At 48.5% G+C, this 23,400-nt stretch overlaps 1 protein-coding gene and 1 pseudogene across 1 annotated transcript in view; one reads left to right on the forward strand and one right to left on the reverse strand.

Moving 5' to 3' along the window:
- The window catches only part of Tollip (toll interacting protein), a 29,270-nt gene extending 12,622 nt beyond the window's left edge, over nt 1-16,648 (reverse strand). The window contains exons 1-5 of the mRNA XM_026379991.2: nt 16,478-16,648; nt 7,088-7,237; nt 3,304-3,486; nt 2,184-2,336; nt 908-998 (exon numbers count right to left, since the gene is read on the reverse strand). Coding sequence (XP_026235776.2) covers nt 908-998; nt 2,184-2,336; nt 3,304-3,486; nt 7,088-7,237; nt 16,478-16,510 — 610 coding nt within the window. The 5' untranslated portion in view covers nt 16,511-16,648. The remainder of the gene's footprint in view (nt 1-907; nt 999-2,183; nt 2,337-3,303; nt 3,487-7,087; nt 7,238-16,477) is intronic.
- LOC113175676 (uncharacterized) lies at nt 16,509-22,780 on the forward strand (annotated as a pseudogene).
- The last annotated feature ends 620 nt before the right edge of the window (nt 22,781-23,400 follow it).

The raw sequence follows: 23,400 nt of genomic DNA on the forward strand, positions 1-23,400 counted from the left end.
TGCTCTGACTGGGCAAGATCCCAAGTGCCCCAAATTGCTCTGTCCTGCACCAGCCTGGAGCAGCACCCTAGGCACCCACCACTGGGTGTCTCACAAACCCAGGACCCTCTCACATGGCCCCTGCCCCACAGAGTCTCCACTCCCACTGCCGCAGTCTCTGGCCTTTGCCCCTTCAGGGCAGTGGAACTCCCCACTCTCTGCTCAGATCTAAACTCTCTGGACTATGGCAAAGAACCAGGATGACTACGGTCTGTCCTGTTGTCTTTCCTCTCAGGATGATTTCTGTGTTTTAGTTCCCTACCACCTCCCACCTGTGGTCCTAGTTGCAGCATCCCTGGGACATGAAAAGCCTAGTGGCTGACACTGGAAAACAGCTGTCACCCTGTCCACCTTGCCCAGTTTCATGGCTATTCTAGAACAAGGGCCAGTTAGGCACCAGGTGCTATCATGGTCCCAGATGGAAGGTAACCAAAGGTTACCATGAAAACTCAAAAACAGGCACACAAAGGTGCCTTCCAGCTGATGTGACTGCCACCATGATGGCTAACTCGTATAGGTGAGCAGGCAGCAGACAGGATGCCGAAAGGCAGGGTGTGCTTCACTAGCAGAAGCTGCCTACCACAGTGTCTCCCACACCAGGCACTGAGAGATCTCATTTCCACATCTCCAAAACTTTCAACATTCCTTCTATGCACAAACAATTAGGGAAAACACAAACTGCTTCCTACACACACATAGTAAGTTCCAAGGCAACCCTGGACTCTGCTTCAAAAGGTCTGTCTACAAGGCCACCACCCTCACAGTTCTACACTAGCCCAAGCCCCATATGCATGCTCCAGGGTCCCTCCCTCCTCTTTCCTACTCTCTGCCCCAGGGCCTTTGACTAAAGGAGAAGCAGCACACAAACCTGCTATGGGTACGTAGCCAACGCCCTGCTGGTACACAGTTGGCATCAGGACCACAGGCTGGGGTGGCATCATCATGGCAGCTGGCAGCGACTGAAACACACCGAAGACAATCGGGGGTCAGGGAAGAAGGACTACACCACATGTCAAAGCTTCTTCACTTCCAGTCTCACCAGAACCCAGACACAAGACCCAAGAAAGTGGAGCCCCAGTGTGGGTGCTGTGGCCTCAGCCATTGTGCCTACTCACACCAACACACCAGCTCTCCTGGGCTGGGAGAGCACAGGGTGAGGGGCTTGGGCAGGAGGTACTACAGACCTGCAGCACCAGGTTACAGGGTGCAGTGGGGAGCACAGGCTTAAGAAGGCACATCTAAGTGTGATTTTAGGGTCTGTTTTTGAGAGCTCATACCTACCCTAGCAGCTTCTCTCAACAGTCCTGGAGTTCAGTTCAAAACAAAGTATGAGCCAGGTATGGGGGTGCACGCCCATAATCCCAGCAACTTGGGAGACTTAGGAAGGAGGGTGGCAAGTTCAAAGCCAGCCTCAGCAACTTAGTGATGCCCTAAACAAGTCTAGCAAGACCCTGACTCTAAAATATTAAAAGGGTTGGGGATGTGGCTCAGTGGTTAAATGCCCCTGGTTTCAATCCCTGGTACCAAAACAACAACAACAAAAAAAAAAAAACCCACAAAAACAAACCAAAGCACCTGAATTGGTTAAGTAAACAATGGTTCTGTGCTCATGAAAAGGCCTGGTAAAGATGTGAACATCTAGCAGTAAAGGCAGGAGACCAGAAGGTGTCACTGCTATGCCACCTCATCACACATATGGGCTGACCATGATCCTCTCCACTCTCATAGCTTAAAACTTTCCCAGTAAAAGTTTAAAACAAAAAGGAAAAATCCCTGGGTGACACAAAAAAGATGGGGAAGTCTAAGAACCCAGACCCTAGCCCAAGGATTACAGGAGCCACAGTGGCCCTGAGGATGGGAGTGGGCAGGAGCCAGGGGGCCCAACATGCTGGGCCCACTGCTCCAGAGCCAGGCTTCTGCTCCATCCTCGAGGCACCCAAGCTACCTACGGTCTCTCTCCCCAGCACCTCACCACTTCATGGTCAGTCACCGCCTCCTGGGGAAGGACCCACAGGCCCCAGAACCTGAGGCCTGGGCTGGCTGCATCACATCACTTGCATGGTGCGACCTCAAGGTACCAGGGACAGTGGAGGTCCCCTAGGGCAGGCTGCTCCCTCTGTAGACTGACCAGTGGGCATGCTCACCGTGTAGGACATGACCAGGTTGATCATGCCTTCCTTGTCGTCTCCCTGCCTCCCGCTCAGGCTGTACCACTCGTCCTCCACCTGGCCCTGCTTCAGGGACTCAGGGATTGTGATGTGTGTCCAGGCAATGCGGTCGTCCATGGAGAAGGCTCGCTGAGGACAAGAGGAGACCCCATCAAGGCCCATGTGATCCATGTCATAGAAACCAGAGCTCTTGCTGCTACGTGCCCCTTGGACCAGCCTGCATCAGATGCAGATCTCACCAGTAAGACAGAATCCCTCCCAGCCTTCCTGATGGAGCACCCTGTCCAGTTGGATGTCAGCCCTCCATGATTATCTGAGAGGCCCAAGGCCCAGCTCTCTGTACCTCCTGCCTAGTCATCAAGACAGGATAGACCAAGCTCTCTGCAGAAAAGGGAGAATCCCCAGTGCCGCTGTCTTTCTCCTGCTATGCCCAAATGCCTACTGCTCCTCCCTAGTCTCTAATGGCCCAAACCCTGCTCCACCAGATGCCATTTCTGCACTCCTGCAAGCACAAGACCAGAGGAGAATACTGAGCTGCCACTCAGACCCATTCTGTTTCCCCTGTGCTCCTCTGTGAGCCAAAGAAAGCAGTGGGCAGGAAGGAATAAGAGGAGAAAAGACTGGAGAAAGAGGCAGAGGGAAGAGGGTAAGGGGAGGCTGTGCCCCAGCTCCTCCTGGCCCTCACCCTGAAGCCCCAGCTTTTGAGACACATGTGGCCTGAGCCAAACCTCAAAGGAACCTCCTATAGCCATCTGAACTTCCTGACTGGCCCTCAAGAATGCTGCACACCTGGCTACTGACCTGGTCAGGGGGCACTTGAGGGATAATGCTGGTGGGCTCCGTGCCTTGTATCAGTAAGAATACCGTTACTACCATAGGCAATGGAATCTAACCAGCTTAAAACTCAACCTCCTCATGAAGAGCTGTCCATAAAGTGGCCAGTGTTTGTGTCACTGGTGAAGTTTCCAAATAGTTGCTGTCGAAGGAGCTGAAAACCAGGGGAGAGTCGAGGCCTGTGGCACAGCCACCTACTATCAGGTGTACAAAGCAGCCTAAAGCCAGTGGGTGGCCGGTGTTGACCATGGTTGTTGCTCACCTCATCAAAAATTTCAAGGTAGAGTGAGTCCACGCCCGGGGGCACTGTGCACTGGATGACCTTGTTCCAGCGAGGATTCTTGGCACCATTGTGGGCCGTGGGTGTCTCATACACTGCATAGCCCAGGCGCAGGCGGCAGTAGGGGTCCATGCGCGTCATGCCGTAATTCTTGGCCAACTTTGCCTGAAATGAGCCAAGTTCAGCAAGATGAGTGCCCACCACCCCACTGCCACAGGAAAAGCGAGGGCTGTCAACGTCCCACTGAGGCATTTTGCTGGCGTGAACTTCAGCCACCGGAGCTCACCTGAGCTTAGCTGTGACTTGTTCCCAGGGTGCCAGGAGCAGGAACTACTGATGGGCTTGTCCAACTGTGACAAAGTACTCAAGGCCATGCTCAACCTAAGATGCCTACCCGCAAGGTACACTCCAATATCCTCCTCAAAAGGGGTGAAGGGAGAAAATGAAAGGAAAGATGCCCCGAAAGGAATGAGCCAACCCAAAGCCCCAGGACCTGGTGACACCTGCTGCACAGGTTTCAGGACACTGTGGCCAGGGCTGCCTGGGGCTCCTGACTCTTCCCTTCACGAATGGGAGTGCGAGGAGCAACCTGAACCCTGTTCTACTATGGTACCGGCTCACAGGGACAAGAAATGGTCTTTCCTGTGTGACTGGTCTCTGAATCACAGACCACAAGTCCCTTACTTCAGGCCAGATGGTCTGCTCGGCTGGAGTAAGTGTGCTACAGGGAACAACACAAGCAAAACTGTGAATGGGAAGAGATGCTGACAAACAAATCACTGTACAGCAAATAGGAACTCAAAACGCATCAAGGTTTCCAAAGCTATAAAACCTCTACCACAAAGCAGAAAAAAATCAGAGCACTGCATTAGGCAAAAAAAAATCTCTTAGGTAGAACCAGCAAAAGAGCAGGAAAAAATCTTAAAAACAGGACTTCATCAGAATTATGAATACCCATTCTTAGAAAGAAACTTCAGGACCATACAAGACAGGAAGGAAATATTCGCAAATATCACATGTGATAAAGCACTTGTATCCAGAACATGGAAACTCTCACCAAGACACACAACTCTAGGAAAAAATGAGCAAAAGATCTGAAGAGATATTGATAGTGAATAAATACAGGCAGCACAATAAAGAACAGTTAATATCACAAGCCATCAGAGGGTTGCAAAATAAAACTCCAACCACCACAGAGACTACTACAAACCTATTAGAATGGCTACAATGGAACAAAAAACAAGACAATGTCTGACCAAGCCCCATGCTGACAAGAGGTGGGGCCACTGGAGCTCTATGTGCTGTGGGCAGCAAAGCAAGATGGCATAGCTACTAGGGAACCTGCCACATGCCCCACTCTGGTAAACTAAAAGCGCAGACTTTGGTTCACACAGAATGCCACCTGCAAACACGTTCAGGGAAGCTTCAGCCCTATTGCCAAGAACTGGAAACAACCCTGTGTTCTCCAAGTGGGTGAACAAACAATGGTGGTGCAGCCACACAAGGGTGGGGGAGGGTAGATTACACACTGCAGCAAACACAGCCAGACACTGCCACTCCAGGGGCGCTAGCTCCAACCACAGTTCGGGGTGGGTGGGGGTGCTGAATGCTAAAGGGATAGAGAGAACAGTGTGAGGTGTTGGGGAAGTTTTCAGTATTGCTTATACTCATCAAAACTCACTCAAGTGCACAAAGCCAAAATGAGTGCATTCTAACGTTGATATTCTCAATAAGGCCAACTTTTTAAAAGCACTGCAAACCACAGAAAAACCTGTCACCTGCCTGCCCTTTCCAGCCACTTCGTTTCTTTCTTTCCCCTCTGAAACAACAACAAAAGCCTTTCCACGCTGCCTGCAGACTCTCCCGACCTGCCCACACACTTTCTTCCTTGATCCGATGCCACCACAGAGCTTGTGCCAAGGACACCACTAAAGGTACCTCTGAGCCCAGCTCACCTCCGTCAGGACAGGCTTGCCCTCCCCAGGGTATCCACTTACCTCTAAACCATCCTCAAGTGAACTGCGACTCTCCTTCCTCACCATTTGTTCAACCCCACTGTTCTCCTGGGGCCAGCAAGAGACCTCTTTCCCTCACACCTAGCATGCATTCTACCAAGTGTGGCTGGTCTCCCTTCCCAGTGTGCGAGAGAAAGATCAGTACTGGAAGTGAGCCCACCCTGTCAAGGCTCCCGAGGCTAGGTTGGGACAGAAGGTGGGTGCAGGGGCTCATTGAGGGGAAGGGAGCAGGGGGCAAGAGATGGAGAAAAATCCTTTGGCCTCCACTTCTAGAAGATAGGACTGGGGAGATGGGAGAGTGACACCTACTAGGACTGAGGAGAAGGCAAGGTTGGACACATGAGTTTCACTGGGGTTTGTTGTATCTAAAATGACCACTAGACACCAGAGAAGTCAGGGCCCTGATCTATACCGAGGAATCCAGCTGTGGTCAGGATCTACATGGGCTACTGGAGCTGCTTGCCCTGAGTGAATGGCTGGGAGGAGGAAGGCTACCGACATAACCCCTGGGGGTCCCAGGAGATGAGAATCCAACAGGGACTCTGAGCAGCCTGAGCGGCCTCCCAAAAGCTGAGAGAAGGAGGTCTGTCTATCAAAAGGGAAGAGGAGGACCGGGGTTGTAGCTTGTGGAACAGCGTTGCCTAGCATAGGTGAGACACTGGATTCAATCCCTGGCACCAAATTAAAAAAATACACAAAATAAAGGTTAAATTCTATTAAAAAAAAAAAAGGTAGGGGGGCAGAGAAGGATACCAGGAGGACCTTCTGGTATCCTTCTGTGCTCCTCAGCAGCGCCCCTGATGACACAGCCCTAGGCAAGCTGGTGCATGGGGTGCAGACAGGCTGCTGCAGAGGGCTCCAGGACTCTGGAGGGAGGGAGGAGGGCCAGGGGCAGTGGACACCTCTGAGGCTCAGCCAGCTCTGGTGCTTGCACTGTGAGGCAGGGCACCTGCAGCCACCCTGCCCTACCAGACAGCAGTGCTCAAGATGCACCAGCTATAGGTGGGCCAGGAACTTCCTCAAGGCAGTGGGAAGCAGCATGCTATTTTAGAACACATACCTGAGCAAACGTTTGAGAAGAGTTATGAGGAAAGGAGGCTGGCTATGAACACCCTAACAGCAGACTAGCTGAGCACCCAGGACAGTCGAGCATCCCAGCTGGGCTACATGTTATCTGATGGCCTTCCTATAGTCCTACCTCTCCATTTTCCTCCTGGCTCTGTAGGACACCCTGGGTAGTCATAATGAGCTTCAGCCCAACAGTGTACTTTAGCTTTCATACAAAAGTCCTTTGAGCAATCCAGAGACATATACTGTTTGTCAGCATGGAGCTGTAGGGCTGAGCAGGTGCCACTGACTGCAGGGCAGCAGGACAGGGCCAGGTGAGGGAGCCGCCCACGTGGCACATGCTGGTGGGGCCACAGGCAATGCCAGTTTCCCCCTGCTGCCCTGAGGACCAGGCTCTCCACATGAAGGAGTAGTATCGACATGGAGCAGACACCCACCAACACTCAGTAAATTATTTCAATTAATTTAGACAGAACCCTGGAAAATCATCAATGATTTTCATATGTGTTTTTTTCCACACTAGATAGGTATTTCAGGAAAATCTGGAACCAGAAAAATTCATTTGTCTACATGGGAAAAGGTATAAAGGCCAAAATCCACATCCCCCCACCTGAGTATGGCCTACCTCCTGTCCTCCCCTACCCATGCCAGGTGCCCACAGAATAGAGAGCCCTGGCACCCACCTGCACCACAGTGATGCTGAGGCGGCCCACAGTGCCCACTGCCCCTCCATACTGCAGCTGCTGGGCTGCCTGGGCGTCCAGTTGAATCTGCTGCTGCTGCTGCGTGGGCGTGATGCGGAGGAAGTCCTGTGGGAGCTCACCAATATATACCTTTGGGCAAGGAAAAAAGACAGAATGCATGTCACAGGCCTATGAATCAGAGCAGGGCATCAAGCAACCCCACAGCACTCCCCCTACATGCTGGGACCAGCGTCCAGCCTCCCTCCCCTGTTCCTGACCAAGCACCAGCTTGTGCTCAGCCTCAGTTTCTCCATCTACAAATGAGAGCCAAGGAACCAATGTTTCTGGCCTGATCCTTTCCAAGGCTTCCCTGCTCAGAAAGTTCTCAAAAACATATCACAGCTAAGGAAAGCTTAGAACATGTTTTAGCCACTAAAATCGAGTTCTCATTCTCAAAAGAGGCTTACTAGATGGTTTCTCGGAGTCTCCCACACTGCATGATCCACATTTCCTTGCACCACAACTAAAAACAAGGCCTGTGTACTGCAAGTCACTGGGTCAAACAAATGAGATGAAATTGGAACATGGATCTAAAGTTATTTGAAAAACACTTTGTCTGATAAACTTCAAGTATTTCTACTTGAAACAGTTCAAATTCAAAAGGGGCCTAGAGGATAACAAGAGGCACACAGATTCAGAAGGCCTCACTGCTCTGTTTTGGCCTCTTGCCTAACCCTGTTGACCCACTTGCCCAGCTTTGAGGACAAGTGGGAGAGGGAAGGTCGGAGGACAGGAAGACATACACTCCAGAGCAGGGATTTTCCAAGATCTAAAGGGCTCCAAGAATAACAGAGTTTACAAGAAAAACAGAGAAGACCAAAGCAAGAGTCAGCAGGAACAGACTCCTAGAGGTAGCCCTGGCTGAGATACCTAAGGCAAGAAGAGGTCAAGATCCACTAGACACTGAGGACCCAAGTGTGTATGTCCAGAGCCAGGCACCAGTGGCTTCACAGAAAGCCAGCACTGGAATTGGTCCACCTGTCTGACGTCTTACAGTGAGAGGGCCCAGGAGCTAAGGTTGGCCAGGGCAGCCCTGGAGTAAGTACAAGCCTCCTAGGAAGTGCATGCCTGCAGCAAGGTGGGCCACCTGAGGTATGACACTGCTTTTCCTATGCATAGCTGGGGCACCTTCTAAAGTATCATGGGCAAGAAGTGCTGAGGAAGCCTGCCAGCCCCCAAAATTCCTGCAGGAGGGAAGGCAGGCAGGCCTGGCTGCTGGAGGAGGAGCTCGAGCCCTAGTGGGTCCAGCCGCCTGCCAGCATCAGTGTTGCCTATGGTGGTCCTGCTGGCCAGGATCATGTTCAAAAGAAGCCTGAGGGTCATGGAAGCAAGCACAGCCAAGCATGTTCACTGAAAACTGCTACAAGGAGCACTCAGTGGCCCAGGTGACACAACACCAAATGTCTCCACTGTGCAAACCAGTCACTCATGCTTGTTCATTGTGGGCTTCCACTGACATATGCCAGGCAGGCTTCCAGAAGGTTCTGCATGTGGCTGAACTCCTGACATGCCCGGGAAGCACCTCTCCCCAATGGCTCTGGTCATGAAAGGTTAAGTTAGGTTAAGTTTAATTTTTTTTTCTAATAAGCTGATTTGGGAATAATTTTGTATTTAAAGAAAAACTCCTTGCCTGACTCCCCATCTCTGGGTTTCCAGAGAAGATAAACCAGTCAAAGGTCCAGAACAATGGGAGGGCAAGGCTGTCTTCATCAGGAGTGTCTAAGCAACCCCACCCAACCGGAGGAGGAGCTCCTGCTGAGGAGAACACACACCCTCCACACCTCTAAGCTCTAGCATAGGCTGAGGCCAGGAGGGACCTCACCCTCACAGAAGCTCCTGCTGGAAGGGGATGCCACCGTTGAGGCCATTGCCAGGAGATAGCTGCAGCTCCCCAGACGTGCGGCAACCTCTCCTGGGACCCTCTCATGGTGTGTTGCACAGGTTACAACGAGTCTGGGCAGAGCCTTGAGAAAGGTCCCGTGGCAGGAGACACCAAGAGCCTGTTCTTGTCGGCATATGGGAAATGCTGACAAATCCCACAGGGGCTCAGGGCTCAGGGCTCAGTCTCCCAGGCATCTGGACCACATATGCCCATGTCTTGTGGTCCTCACACACAGCCTGCATCTCCAAGCTCTGTCACCAGCTTTGTCTACTCACCATGAATAGATTATTTTGCAGAAACAAACACATAATTGGCCAAGCACAGTGATGCATGTCTGTACCCCAACCTGGGCAACTTTGTGAGATCCTGTCTCAAAATAAAAAATAAAATGGACTGAGAACTGGGAATGTAGCTCAGTGGTATAGCTCCAGGGTTCTATCCCCAGTATAGCAAGGAAAGAAGAGAGGGAAGGAGGGAGAGGAGAGGAGAGGAGAGGAGAGGAGAGGAGAGGAGAGGAGAGGAGAGGAAGAGAGGAGATGAGAAAATACAATACTCACAACAACCAAGCTCTTGGAGTCAACACACACAGGCTAAATTCCCACCTACTAATCTGAGAGGCTGCCTACCACATGCCATATACTATAGCTCTAGGGTTGCTGTCGAAAACATCTGCACCTCCTGGGAACACACCAGTGCAGGCAGACAGGTGAGCAGGTGTCTCAGCACTGGTCAGTGTGTGTGGGTGGTCCTGGCAGCTGCTGCAAAAATGGGAGTCGGGAAAAGCTGCTCACAGGGAGTCAGGATGAGTCTCTTCTTCATCAATCTCTTGTCTATCCCCTTCTTAGGAAAGGGACCTCCAGGCAGTGGGATTCCTTTTTACTGTATTCTTCTAGGTTTTTGCTACAGAATGGGACTGCTTTTCAATGGGGCAAAAGTATATCTAAAGAGCAACTATACTGTTACTTTTCAAAAGGTTTTCTTTCATCTTAAGGTTACAAACAGGAAAGGGTAACAAGGAGAGTCTGTATGACTAGGCAGGGGAAGGGGAGCAAAGTCTGTTTACAATGGAGAAAGCCACCCACTCTGCCTAGGCCAAGTGACCATGTCTCACACTAGGGACATACTGCAGAACTCTGCCCAGTCTGCCTTCTCCAACCACCAAGATCCCCCCAAAAACAAGAGAAGCCTGAAACTCACAGATTAGAGGAGAGGTAGCAGTCACATATGAGTACAGGGTAGGGACCCCAACAGATACAGGGAGCAAGCAGAGTGTGGAGCTGACAGGCGAGGACCAAAGCCAGCTCTGCTCACAGTGATAGGCACACTGATAGTAAGTGAACTAGATGAGGGTCATGGGGTACTCTCTACCATCTCTGGAGTTTCTCTTTAAATACAAAATTATTCCCAAATCAGCTTATTAGAAAAAAAAAATTAAACTTAACCTAAAGAAAGAGAGGGGAGGGGTGTCAGCCACTGCCAAACAACAAGCAAACTGGTTATGCAACCAACACGCTGTCCACAGAAGAAAGACAAGCTTGCCTGCTGGTGCAAGTTCCTGCTGGTTTCTCAATTTAGAATGAATCCGTCCAAATGAGGACACATTTCTATACCTTAAAAAGCTACCACTGCTAACAAAATAAGTTAATGCTTCACAATTCATGGGTGGGTCCAGGTGCTGACGCAAATTCCCTCAAATTAGTGGCAGTTCTGGAGAATGTCATGAATAATCATGTATTTCAAATGTATTTTTAAAATTCAGTGCTAATCCTAAAACATATTTTTGCCATATTATGACAGAGATGTTTGGCCACATGAAAATATATGCTTTATCCTGCTCAAAGATGTGGGAATGTAAAAAGAAAATGATTAAACTTGATATCAGACACAAAATGGGTCTTTTTAATATGGTTTTGCTTAAAGTTTCAAAATAAGTAAACTGAGTTCAACACTAACAAATGATTTTAAAGCCCTTTGTAAAAACTCCAAAATTCCACTTCCAAGGACCAGTCCTGAGAAAATGCTTGCTTACAGGTGTATGAGCACAGGTATGCTTGCTGCCTCTTTGCTTGGGAAAAGGAACAGTCATCCTGGGGTGCCAGCATGGCTGGTTCTCCCAGCCAGGAGCATCTGCCTGACATAAACCTACAAGCCCTGAAAAGGAATGAGGTGCTCCTATCTTCCTAACATGACAAACAGACCCCTGGGTCCCTGATGGAAAAGAGGGTGGGCAGAAGGGACATGCTGGGCCTCACACCTGGCACTGCCTTGTGCCTAGCCACTGAGTACAGAGCAGTGAACCAGTGGAGAGAGTGTTTGAATCCACTCCTGGGTGTGCTTGAAAGGCAGAGCCCATGGGATTTCCTGGCAGATGAAGGAGACAAGGTGGTCCCAAGGCTTTTGTCCTAAGCAACATGAAGGGAGGATTTGCCCACCTGCATGTCTAAAACATTCCAGAGGAAAGCAGGGAGCTTCTGGACTACAGGTTCTGAGTTTAGGAAAGAGGTAGGAGAGGAAAGGCACCATCACCAGCACACATAAAGCCATGGCACTAAGAAGACCTCCAAGGGAGTGAGGGAGAAATTGGCCAGGTGAATGTGGTGTTGGAGCTTCTGTGATAGCTGAGTCAGAGCGAAGGGCTACTGCCCCTGGGTGCAGCCTTCCAGAGCCAGAGCCCACTGGGGATCTCTGAATACAAGACAAGCTGCTGCTGTCCCTCCTACCAGTTCCATAGCCATGCTGCCTCCCTGCCTCTTGCAGGTCCCCAGCCCCAAAAAACATCATATACTTAGCTCTACTGTCTAGCTGGTGTCAAAGCAAAGATAGTTAGGGATTTGGCCACAGTAAAAGCCAAGTTTCTGAGAAATGAAAACTGAACCATAGACACCCAGCAAGTTCACTAGTCCACAGTAGTCCCCAGACCAGGCCTGGGGCAGGCACTGCCCACACACCAACTCCACCCATCCTCTCTTAAGCCCTGAAAACAATTTTGTGAATGGTGACCAGATCAAAGACTGAGAGTTGTTGCTGTACTTAAAGTCTCAAATAATTTACATGTCCAAAATTTCAATGGGCAAAAAAGAAGCAATGACTCTCAAGAGAGGCCAGGCAGAGGTTTGAAAGGCAGGAGGAAGACAGCAAGCTGACTTTCAACATACCAAGAGGAGAAGCAAATACCAACCACAATACCACACACAGCAGCATGGGTCCTTAGGAATTAAGATCTAAAAGAGGAACTTTAAGCAAAGGTAAAGAGAGCAGCATATATTTCAGCAAATCTCAACAAGCACTGACTGCATAAAAATGCTGTTGCTCCCTGTGGGAGGGTCAAAAAGAATGCAGGAACTATAACACAGAGCATATACAGCACCCAGGTTAGGAAGAACTCGTCCAAGGCTGCACTGAGGTCTTGGCACTGACAGGAAAAGCAACTATGATGATTGACTTCAGAGCTTCATCTGCATGTTAACATTTCTAGGGTAACCACTCAAGAGAACAAAACACATTATGTATTTTCCAAACCAGCACAGAATTTAGTAATGAACTGAATGTTTTTAAACCTATGTATAATAAATCAAAAAGGAACAAATAAAATAAAGCACAAGTGTTAAAAACATGTATATATACTCATATATATAAATATATTCATAAATATATATATTTTATATATATATATATATATATATACACACACACACACACACACACACAAACACGTACATGTAACAATAAGTTTTTGGGCTGGGGATGTGGCTCAAATGGTAGTGCACTCGCCTGGCATGCGCGGGGCGCTGGGTTCAATCCTCAGTACCACATAAAAATAAAAAATAAAGATGTTGTGTCCACTGAAAACTAAAAAATAAATATTAAAAAAAAACTAAGAGTTTTTATTGTTACATAAGAGGTTACTGGAGATTGAACCCAGTAACGCTCTACCACTGAACTATATCCCCAGCCCTTTTTATTTTTAAGACAGGGTCTCACTAAGTTGCTGAAGCTGGCCTCAAACTTGCAATCCTCCTACCTCAGCCTCCTGAGTCACTGGGACTATAGGTTTGCACTAACACACTGGACCTAGATATTTGGCTTTTTAAGAATGCAGCTGTGGGCTGGGGATGCAGCTCAGTGGTAGAGCACTTGTCTAACATGCATAAGGCCCTCGGTTCTATCCCCAGTACTGTAAAAAAGAAAAAAGAATGTACCTGTTTGCTATTGATGATGGATATATCTTAAACATAGATTTTGAGTAAACTGTAAATCAAAGAAAAACAAACAAATAAACACTCTCTAGAAGGAAAGCAAAGTAGCCATCCTAGTATCAGACAAATGAGCAAAGGTAAAAGGTCAGAGAGGCCACCACTTCCTGGCCACAGCCCCACTTACTGGAGGATCAGCAATGCTAAGTATGCATGTACAATTAACCTGGCCTCAGATTCCCAGGCAGACGTTCACAGCAGCCAGAGACCCGAGCCAATGACCCAGCTGGTGAGCACCACTCAGCCTGCTCAGGACCTGACCATAAACATGTAGCTAGGGATGAGAGACAAAGACTCAGGCACAGAAGGCTTGAAAACCATGGGCTCTTGGTACACTCAAGAAAGAGACAGCCAATACAAACCTCAAAAGAAAACCAACCCCTTCCTCTATTCCTACAATAAGGGGAAAGACTAGGCAATTAACTTTGCCTGCCCTGACACACGCTCCTTCAAGACAGACAGACAGCTCTGGCTGATGGCAAGGCTTATCGTTACAGACTAGTTCACAAATGAAGAATAGAAGACCATTTTTGAACACCACCCCTTGCCATCCCTAATGAAGCCACAAGCTTAGCAAGAGTCATCAATGAAGTCAGAGACCAACATAACCCTGGACAGGCCTGTGCCACCAGGGACCATCCGAGAGACACCCAGAGATAAGGGCAGAGCTGGCCACTGATCAACCAGCATCTCTAAAAGCAGGACAAGGAACCAGAAGCAGATGACCCCATACACTGACCACTCCCGACATGAATGCCAGCCAGCCTTAAACAGGTCTCCTGCCTACATACCCACACACCCACAGAGAAACAGGACCCTCTGTCACTTCTTGTTGGAACCCCTTTGGAACTTTCTAATAGAACTAAGCAGAAGAAAGGTAGTCATTCCAAAACAGCAGCATTTTTCAAAAGTAAGGCAGATGCAATACAGGGTGTGGCATCCCTTAGTGGCTATTCAAGAAAAACTACCCTGAAGATGCACGTGCTGCTTCTCCTGAAGCAAGAACTGCACTGGTTCTGCTAACAGAAGCAAAGACTCCTTCCTTCAGACCTGTAGGATGCTAGGTATATACATGTCCTCCCCTCACCATCCCTAGCTCAAAGAAGGGACAAAGGGCCCTCCCATACCCTTTCAGATTGTCCTCTGCCCCTTTATAGCCCACAGAATTCTGCATGGGAATTCCATCCCCACCCACGGGAAGCGGTAGTCAGCCAGAGTCAGCTGCCCAAGCACAAGTTCAGGCTCTCAGGCTGGAAGACCTGAACCATGACCTAAACCCCACCAGGGGCTGACACGCAGGAGGCTGCCTGCCAGATTCCAGGATTGACCACACACACTCACTGTATCACAGGTTCTGTTTGGAAAGCCAGCACCCTGTTAATCTTCACATCTCCATAACTCCGTTTCTTGTAACAGAAAAAGTAGGGATGTAATAAACATCAATACATCCTGGCAAAAGTAAGAATTTTACTGGATCCTACTCACTGTTGCAGCAGGGGCTATGGGCAGGTCAGCTAGCAGCAGCAGCTGCTGGAAAAGGTGAAGATGCAGAGAGCATGTGTCCACCAAACTCACAGAAACACTGTCACTGGCCAGATAAGGCTCAAGGGTCATTTCAGTCTTCCATCTATAAGACAGCTTGCTCATGGCCAAACAACATACCCCCTTCTCCATCTCCAGCACTTCCTGTTTCCAGTGGCTCCCCTCCTGGTCCACTCCATGCTTCTGTTTCCCTTTCAAGACTCAAGTTGGATATACTGCCTCAATGAGACTTACATACCCAGGCTGGGGAGCAAATTTCACAGCACCTAACTCCTGAATTGAGGCCTGGATTGTCTGAGTCACCACTTACAGCCACCTGTTCCGGTGCTACACACCTGTGGTTCACTGAGCCATGGGTGCTCTGAATGTCATGATCATTCACACTGCTGAATATTTTAGTCACCATGTACCCCAAGTAGAGTCCAAGACTCCAGTTCACTAATAATACCGCCTTAGAGCCCAGACCCAATGTTACTGCATGCTTGCAAGTCATTAGGGTGCCCCTAAACACTTGCTTTGTCTACATGTAATATAGATAGGGAACCATGTGACCCCCCAGAACACTGAACAAGTAGAAAACTGGACCAAGCCACAGCATTGGACACCACAGATCCACTGCCTGCATTCCCAATAACTCATCAGTATGTACATTACTCCAGTTCACATGGTCACAGCAACAGAGACAGTTCCCGTCAGTAATGGTGAAGGCTAACATTGGTGGTTCACTTCATTCCAGACAGATTGCACCAGTGTACTAACTCGAACTCAGCCCCACCCCAGACTGAGTTTACAGGAGGTCAGGACACTCCCAGACCACACAGCAATGGAGGGGCTGTCCTGCTGGTCACTTGCTTCAGTGGAGGATATGGACAGGGGAAAGTACAGGGGAAAGCCCACATCTCTGTTGAGCCAGCCAGGAAGAAATGAGAAAACTGCCAACATGACCTGCTGTTGTTCCCAGTGAGCAAGGGAGGCAACCCTGACTCTCCGTACTGACTCTGGAAAGCTCCCACACCAAGTGTGACAAGTATGTCGGGAGGTTCACATCAAAGACCTCAGAAAAAGTCTGCAGCAGAGTCTGCTCTCTGACAACACTGTCAGCACCCAGCTGTGAGGGTGGGACCTGTAAAGCCAGCTTCTCTAGACTCAGTTCTGCACTCCAGGGGATGGACACTGAGCACCCTCAGCCGCGGCTCAGTCAGCCGCTGGGAGACCCTCCGGGCCAGCTCTCCAGAGGACACAGCATCACTTCGGAAACCAAGACAGGGCTCCAGAGAAAATTCCAGCCGGAAGGGTCTTCCACCTTCCAACTTCCCTGATCCCACTCTCTCATTTGCAAAGGAAGAAACCGACTTGGAAAGGTGACCACTAACTGGGCCCAGAAAACGGTCCCCACTGCCCTCGCTGTGTGTGGAGGGCTGAGGGAACTGCCGCATCCGGGGCCCGCCCGGCTGGGGGTCCTGAAGGCGCCGGCTCCGGCCCACCACGCGCCCAGCCCGCGAGTGGGTCCAGCCCCACCCCGAGCTTCCGCGCAGCACGGCGGGCGCGCGCGACGACCGAGGAGAGCCGGCGCCGGCGCCGCTGACGGAAGAAGCGGCCCGAGGCCGTGGCTTGAGGTCGCCGCCCCCGCCCGGCCCTCTCCGGTGGCCTCACCGGCCCGCGCTGCGTGCTGACGGTGGTGGCCATGGTGGTTCGGCGGCCCCCCACACCTCGCCGACCCGACAGTGACGCGCAGGATAAGCTCTTCCGCCCCGCCGGAGCCTGCGTGCCGACGGTTGTCCCCCAGGCCGCCGCCGCCGTCCGTCAGGTGACGGCCGTCGTGCCCCGCCCCGGCGCGCTCACTGCGCAGGCGCAGCGCAGGTACCGCCCCTTCCGGCTTCGCCGCGCACGCGCGCTCCAGGTTCAGGGGGGCCGGGACCGGCCGCTGGAAGGCGCCTGCGCCGTGGCTCTCTCCCGCCCCGGCCGCCCGGCGAATGGCTCCCCCCTCGCCTGCCTTCTGCGCATGCCCACACTGCAGCGGCGTCGGGAACTCCTCACTTCCGGCAGGTCAGGCTACAAGCTGGGGTCTGGAGATACCATCTCCCCTGGCAGTTTCCGATGCGCTGGAGAGGATGGTTTAAGATTGAGAACAAACCATGGGCAGCTGTCCCTGCAGTCCTAATTCACTCAGCATCCCTTGGAGGTAGAGCATTGACGTGGGAAGGCTAAAGAAGTGGACCCGGGGGAGACCGGCCCAGGCCTAGGGGTGGTGGGGGCCAGGCAGACCAGAGCGGTAGGCGCTTGAGGCTGAGGGAAGGGTTCTGTAGACTGTACTGAACCGCATCTTTCCTTTCCAAGAAGCGATTTACTCCCAGCCCTGCCTGGCTACAGTGGACACAGCAAACGACCTGCTGTCTGCAGGAGAAATGCGGGCCCAAGATAATGTCAAAAAGAGGAACCTGAGTTACCCTGAAGGAGAGGCTTTTGTGACCCTTTCCACAGAATAGATCCTGGTACTCAGGAGGCTAAGGATAATTCCCTCTAACCAAAAAATCTGTAAGAACAGGTTCCAATTAGAACTGGTCAGCATGGGCCAAAGTGACCTAGAGTTGTCCTGGCCACAGGGCCTTGAAAGTCTGATGTCATCCTGCTGTCAGTCAAAAGTTAAGAGGTTGACCTGGACAGGACTCTTTGGAAACTTCTCCTGGACCCCCAATAAAACTGGAGCACACTGTCCCTCTCCTCTGTGAGAGGACCCACTCTCCCTTGAGAGTGTTCCTTTTCCACCTTCATAGCCCTTTAACAATTCGTGCTGGTTACTCACAGGACATGTTCAGAATCTTCTGAACTGATTGCAAGAATGGGGGTGTTCACGCTACCTCAGTTTTCGGGAAGGTCCCAGCCCTGTAATGAGGGGCACAGGTTTGCAGGTGAGTGGAAGAGCTGAGAGAACCCAAGTGGCCACCCTGTGTTCTGCATAGCTCCCCAGAGGGTATCTCATCCCTCCAATTGTGGCCTCTCAGCCCTCCCCAGGATTCTGCCAGGGAAGACCAGCCTTGGACCTCCCAGCCTATTACCCATCTAGGGGTGCTGAGCTCATTGTCTCAGTTCAGCAAAGAACTGAAGAACAGGATACAGAGATAGCAAACAAGCAGCTGGTTTATTGCAAAAGTCACAGAGACAAACTTCTCCAAAGAGAAGAGGCCCCAGAGCCAGGAATGTGGTGGGGAAGTCTTGGCTTGTTCTTTTTATGGTCTCTGGAATTTCCTCCTTTCCTTACCTCCTCCCCTGTCCATGGTCTCCTCACTATTATTGATTGGTGCCCTCTCTGACAATGCATCTGTTTTAGTTTTTCTATTTGATCCCCGACTTAGGGGCATGAGTACAGAAGTATCTGTCTGATTGGGTCCCCTGCTTATGTCCACGAGCATTTTTGTCAAGCAGGAAGTTGACCTCATCAGAATACTCTCTCCATGCTCATTTGCTCTGGCCCTGCCCCCCGACCTCCCCACTTGTGATCTTGCCCTGGCTGCTAAGGCCCTTCTTTATCTCCCTCATGCCTGGGCCCATCTTCTCTGCACTCCACACAGGACTACAGTATAGCATGAAAAGTGAGGTTGTGTTCTTTATCTCATTAATTTGAAGAATAAAATCCATGGACACGTGGGGCTGGGGCTGGGGCTGGGGCCCAGCAGTAATTCACTTGCCTGGCATGTGTGAGGCACTGGGTTCAATTCTCAGCACCACATATAAATATATAAATAAAATAAAGGTCTATCAACAATTAAAAAAATTTAAATCCATGGACACAAGGGTAAGAGCAAAGTCACAAGCTTTACTAGAGTAATAGAAAGAAACCAGTGCTCCCAAAGAGGATGGGGTCCCCAGAGAAGGATACTGTTACCGCTGTTGACCGGTGACGAGTTCTTGCTCCCCGATGTTGAAGAATAACACCAAAGAAGCACGCCGAGGCAAGGTCAGAGTAGAAATTAGAAGTTTATTAAAGGACAGAAGAAAAGACTTCTCCCGGAGGAAGAAGGGGACCCAGAAGGTGGAATCCGTGGAAGTGCGGTTGTCTCCCCTTTTTATAGTTCTTTCAGTGATGGAATGTAGGTGGGAAGGCCCAGGGGTGGACACAGGTGGGCCAAAGAAGTAGTCTGGGCATTTCCGAGTCAAGTTTGCTGTTCATTAGCACTTCTTTGGGATGAGCTATCTCCAAATCTGTTGGGGGCTGTATCCTGGGCTTCATTAACATTTCTTTGGGATGGGCTGTCTTCAAATCTGTTGGGGGCTGTTCATTAACATTTCTTCCAGGTGGACTTTGGCCTAGGGCCTTTTCGGAACTTCATTAACACTCCATGAGTTGTCCTGTTTTCCCTGAGTCATTCCCAGCATGGCCTCCATTTTAGATTTCACTCGGTATTAGACCCGATTTACCTAACTACACTGACTACCTAACTTTAAATCTGGCTTCAATACTAAAGAGAGGCTACTGTCTAGGGGTTTATATAGATCTATAAGTTTAAAGAAGTCAGCCCCATGCCCAATCCTGGGTAAGGCATTCAGTGACACAGTGTATTCATACAGCTTTAGTCCAAATATTGATATGAAAAGATCAATCAGTCATTTCCCCTTCTTTGGAGAGGCATGGACCCATCCACCCCACCCCCAGTCACATAGGTCCTGATTTTAAAAGTTTAAAAGTTTCTTACCAACTATCTTCAGTGCTGTGTGTGTTCTGCTGCCCAGGAAGATACCCAGGGGCCCACCTCCCTATTCTCCCAGCCTCGTCCCTTTCTCCTGACATCATTACCCCCCCCCCCTTCTGTAGCAGTAACCCTAATTGCTGTGAGGGAATTTGGGTAATGACCACTCTAACTTTTTTAGGCTGAAAGCGGGTGTTGAAAAGGGAAGAACAGTCAGGGTCTTCGTACAGAGTCCTTTCTAATGGGCCCCCAGATAAGTGAGGTGGTACTTCCATGGTAGATAGCATCTCCATGACCATCTAGAGTTAACAGAATCTTCAGGAGACTCGTGCATCAGGGCAATACAGAGGTCCATGGTGAGAGTTGGCAGGTGACTGGACATGGTCTACTTAGGATGAGGATCATGCCAATACAACAATAAGCAAGACAGCAAAGCATTATTTTTTGCAAACAAATAGCACAAAAACAATCACTGTTGGGGCTGGGGTTGTGGCTCAGAGGCAGAGTGTCGCCTACCATGCATGAGCACTGGGTTCGAGCCTCAGCACCACATAAAAATAAAAAATAAAGATATTGTTATAATTAAAAATAAAAAAAACTAATCAGTGTTAGTCTAAAGACCATGAGCATAGTAACTTGTTAAAAAGTGTGGCCTGACACAGTGTTTATACTAGTGAGCGCAGGCCAGTTAAGGCTTTGGAAACATCAACGAAGCTGTTAAAGACATATGCACAACTCTAAATTTTTGTAGTGGCACAGGTTCCCCTTGAGCTATGGAATGCCATCTGATTTTTGTAAAATAGCTTTCTCATTGGCCTTACCTCTGTGTTAACAGAAGGGTCCCTTTAGTTATGTCACTTGGGACTCTCTTGGTAAAGTTAGCTAGAGCTTTCATGCGCCACATTACATCTTTTAGAGCAATCCAGGAGACAAATATCAGAGCTAAATAATTACACCAGTGAAAATCATATTGTGCTCACCTATTTGGGAGTTAGGAAAACACTGTAGGTCTCAAACTGACTCAGAACAAGCCTGGCACACTGGCAGCATCTTTTGTGGTAGTTTTCAGACACTCCTGTATAAGAGTCCCCCCCTTTTTTTAGCCTCCCAGTTTAACTTACTTTTGGGGGGAATGACACAAGTGTATATGTCAGGTTACATTGAAAGAACCATGTTCTTATTTTTTTTTTAATGCTCATGTATGGCTGTGCTTTGCTTATAATTCTCCTGCCAGGTATTTAAGGCCAAGTTGGTCAAAAGTTGACCCTGTTCTCATCTACTGTTAGGAACCAGCAGAGATTTATCAGGGATCGCTCTTGGGGACCTTTGAGAAGACTCTTGGCTCCTTTAGCTTTCCTCGACCAGTCATGCCATCTGCTGACCACATAGGGCTTCCTTCAGAAGTATCAGGGATACTTCCTCCTCCAATACTCCTCTTCTTTGCAAAATATGCACTGTCTGGCTTCCTGCTCTCTAGGGTCTCCACACTCACCCTGATGAAGAGGTCCAGTGCCTCCTCAGGTTCAGGGCCCTCAGAAAAGTTCCATCATCCCCTGAGCTCCAGCTGACCTTAGTCGGCAGGGGCCAAAATATTGGCTGCTTTTCCTTGGCCCTTTTACTTCCTTGACTTTGATCTCCAAGTTTTGGAGAGGCCATCATTTTGAAGTAGGAGTAGTGGGTTTTAATTTCAATATCTGTAATTTCATAGTCACTCTCTTTAATTAATTAGGGACAGTATTAGTACTAAAAGTCAGCATTACATTCTATCTGTTCTGATGCTGATGGTTTATTGTCTTAAATCAACTCAGGTTGGTCCATTAGAAGAAGTAATTTTCTAAAATACTAACAGGCAACAATTATAAAGTAGTACGAGGATTTAGTTCGTGTAATAGCTTCAAACCAAGAGACCTGGTGTTGATAATAATACTTAGGTATATTGATATCTATTTCACGTCTACAAAGACCAATTTATGAATGCATCACATATAAAATCCTTTTCATATTTTGTTTCTTTTGCAACTCTCTTATAATCTTAAAGACCTTTTATAATCTACTCAAACCTTTCCTTGGTTTGCATTATATCCCTTATTTACTTTGAAATCACAGTAATCTTTATAACAAAAAAAATATCTGTCTTTTGAACACAATCTTAAGTAAGCTTGATTCTGGCCTGTTTTGGAGCCATACTAACATGGAGTAAGGTGAGAGGCAGAGCCTTAACTCAGGGGAGATATCAGAAATGGACATTATCTGATATATACATGCATCTCATTTATATAACAATAAAATATTTATGTAGTTAAAGAAAACAGATATAAGCCAGGTTTTTAAATGTCAATGGCCCTTTCATGTCAGATACAATGTATAAAAGAGCCTTCATTCATTACCATGCCTATATTAAACATACATAGCTTCCATTTTACAAGCTTTTACATAACACTTAGACAAAGCTGAGACAAACATACTTTGTTTTTTATTTGTATACATGTCTTTAGTCACATAAGTCTAGAATGACAGATGTATTGTAATATCCTAAAATAACAGTTGTTTATTTAACCAGAGCTACAAAACAATCATTTTAAAAATTTAAAATAGGTATGAACCCTAGTTCATAAAACCTAATAGACATAAGAAGTTATCTTGATAAACAAGATCAGATCAATGTTTTTAAAAATCTTGTCCTTTTCCCTCAGTTTAATAAATGTAGACTTGATTTCAGTTTCAAATCTCCCCAAGCTACCTAAATTGAAAAAGCTGAGCTCTTTGGAGGTCTGGATATGTTAGCAGAAAGACTTCCCAATCTCACACATCTAAATTCAAGTGGAAATAAACTGAAAGACATCAGCACCTTGGAACCTTTGAAAAAGTTGGATTGTCTAAAGAGCCTGGATCTGTTTAACTGTGAAGTCACTGATCTGAATGGTTACCGAGAGTGTGTTCGGACTCCTGCCCCAGCTGATCGACCTGGACGGCTAGGATGCAGAAGACGGGGAAGCCCCCTGACGCAGATGCGGAGGTGGATGGTGTGGATGAAGAAGAGGAGGAGGAAGAAGGAGAAGATGAAGAAGATGAGGAGGATGAGGATGGTGAGGAGGAAGAGTTTGAGGAAGACGATGAGGAAGATGAGGTCAGCAGGGAGGAAGAAGAATTTGGGCATGATGGAGAAGTAGATGAAGATGAGGAAGACGAGGATGAGGATGAAGAAGGGGAGGAAAGTGAGAAAGTTGAAAAGAGGAAGAGAGAAACAGATGATTAAGAAGAAGATGATTAAGACCCAGAAAAACCGCAAAACAGAACTGTTCAGTCTTGGTTGGACTGCTCATGGATTTGATAGCTGTTTAAAAAAGAAAAAAAAGGTAGCTGTGATACAAACCCCAGGACGCCCACCCACCAAAGGGCCAAAGAAGAGTTCCTGTGACATTCCGCCTTCCTCCTTTTAGTCCCTCTTGTAATCCACTGCCAGCCTGGGGAGTTTGCCCCAACAAAATTGTGAGCATTGTTAGGTTTTTTGTGTAAGACTCTTGCTGTAGCATGGATAGCCGTGATTGGTGAGTCAACTGTCTGAAGCTACCAGTTACACCGAGATTATAACAGCGTTTTTACTTTCTGTACAACCAAAAAGCTCTGTAATAAAATCTTAACATTTTTTTAAAAATCTTGTCCTTTTTAAGCAGAGAGAATTAGACTTTGTTTTATATCGGTACATTAAAAGGTGACCTTAGAAAACTCCTTAACTTCAACTGTCTGTACTGACGACATGCAACTTAATCACATGAAAAATTTTTGAGATATACCTTTTACAAACCTTTTGTAATTTACTTAGACACTCTGTAATTTCTTTGCAGAAAAGTAGCTTTGTCCTGTCTCACTTTTTTATTTTGAACTATAGGA

Source organism: Urocitellus parryii, chromosome 4, assembly GCF_045843805.1.
Source record: "Urocitellus parryii isolate mUroPar1 chromosome 4, mUroPar1.hap1, whole genome shotgun sequence".
Taxonomy (NCBI): domain Eukaryota; kingdom Metazoa; phylum Chordata; class Mammalia; order Rodentia; family Sciuridae; genus Urocitellus; species Urocitellus parryii.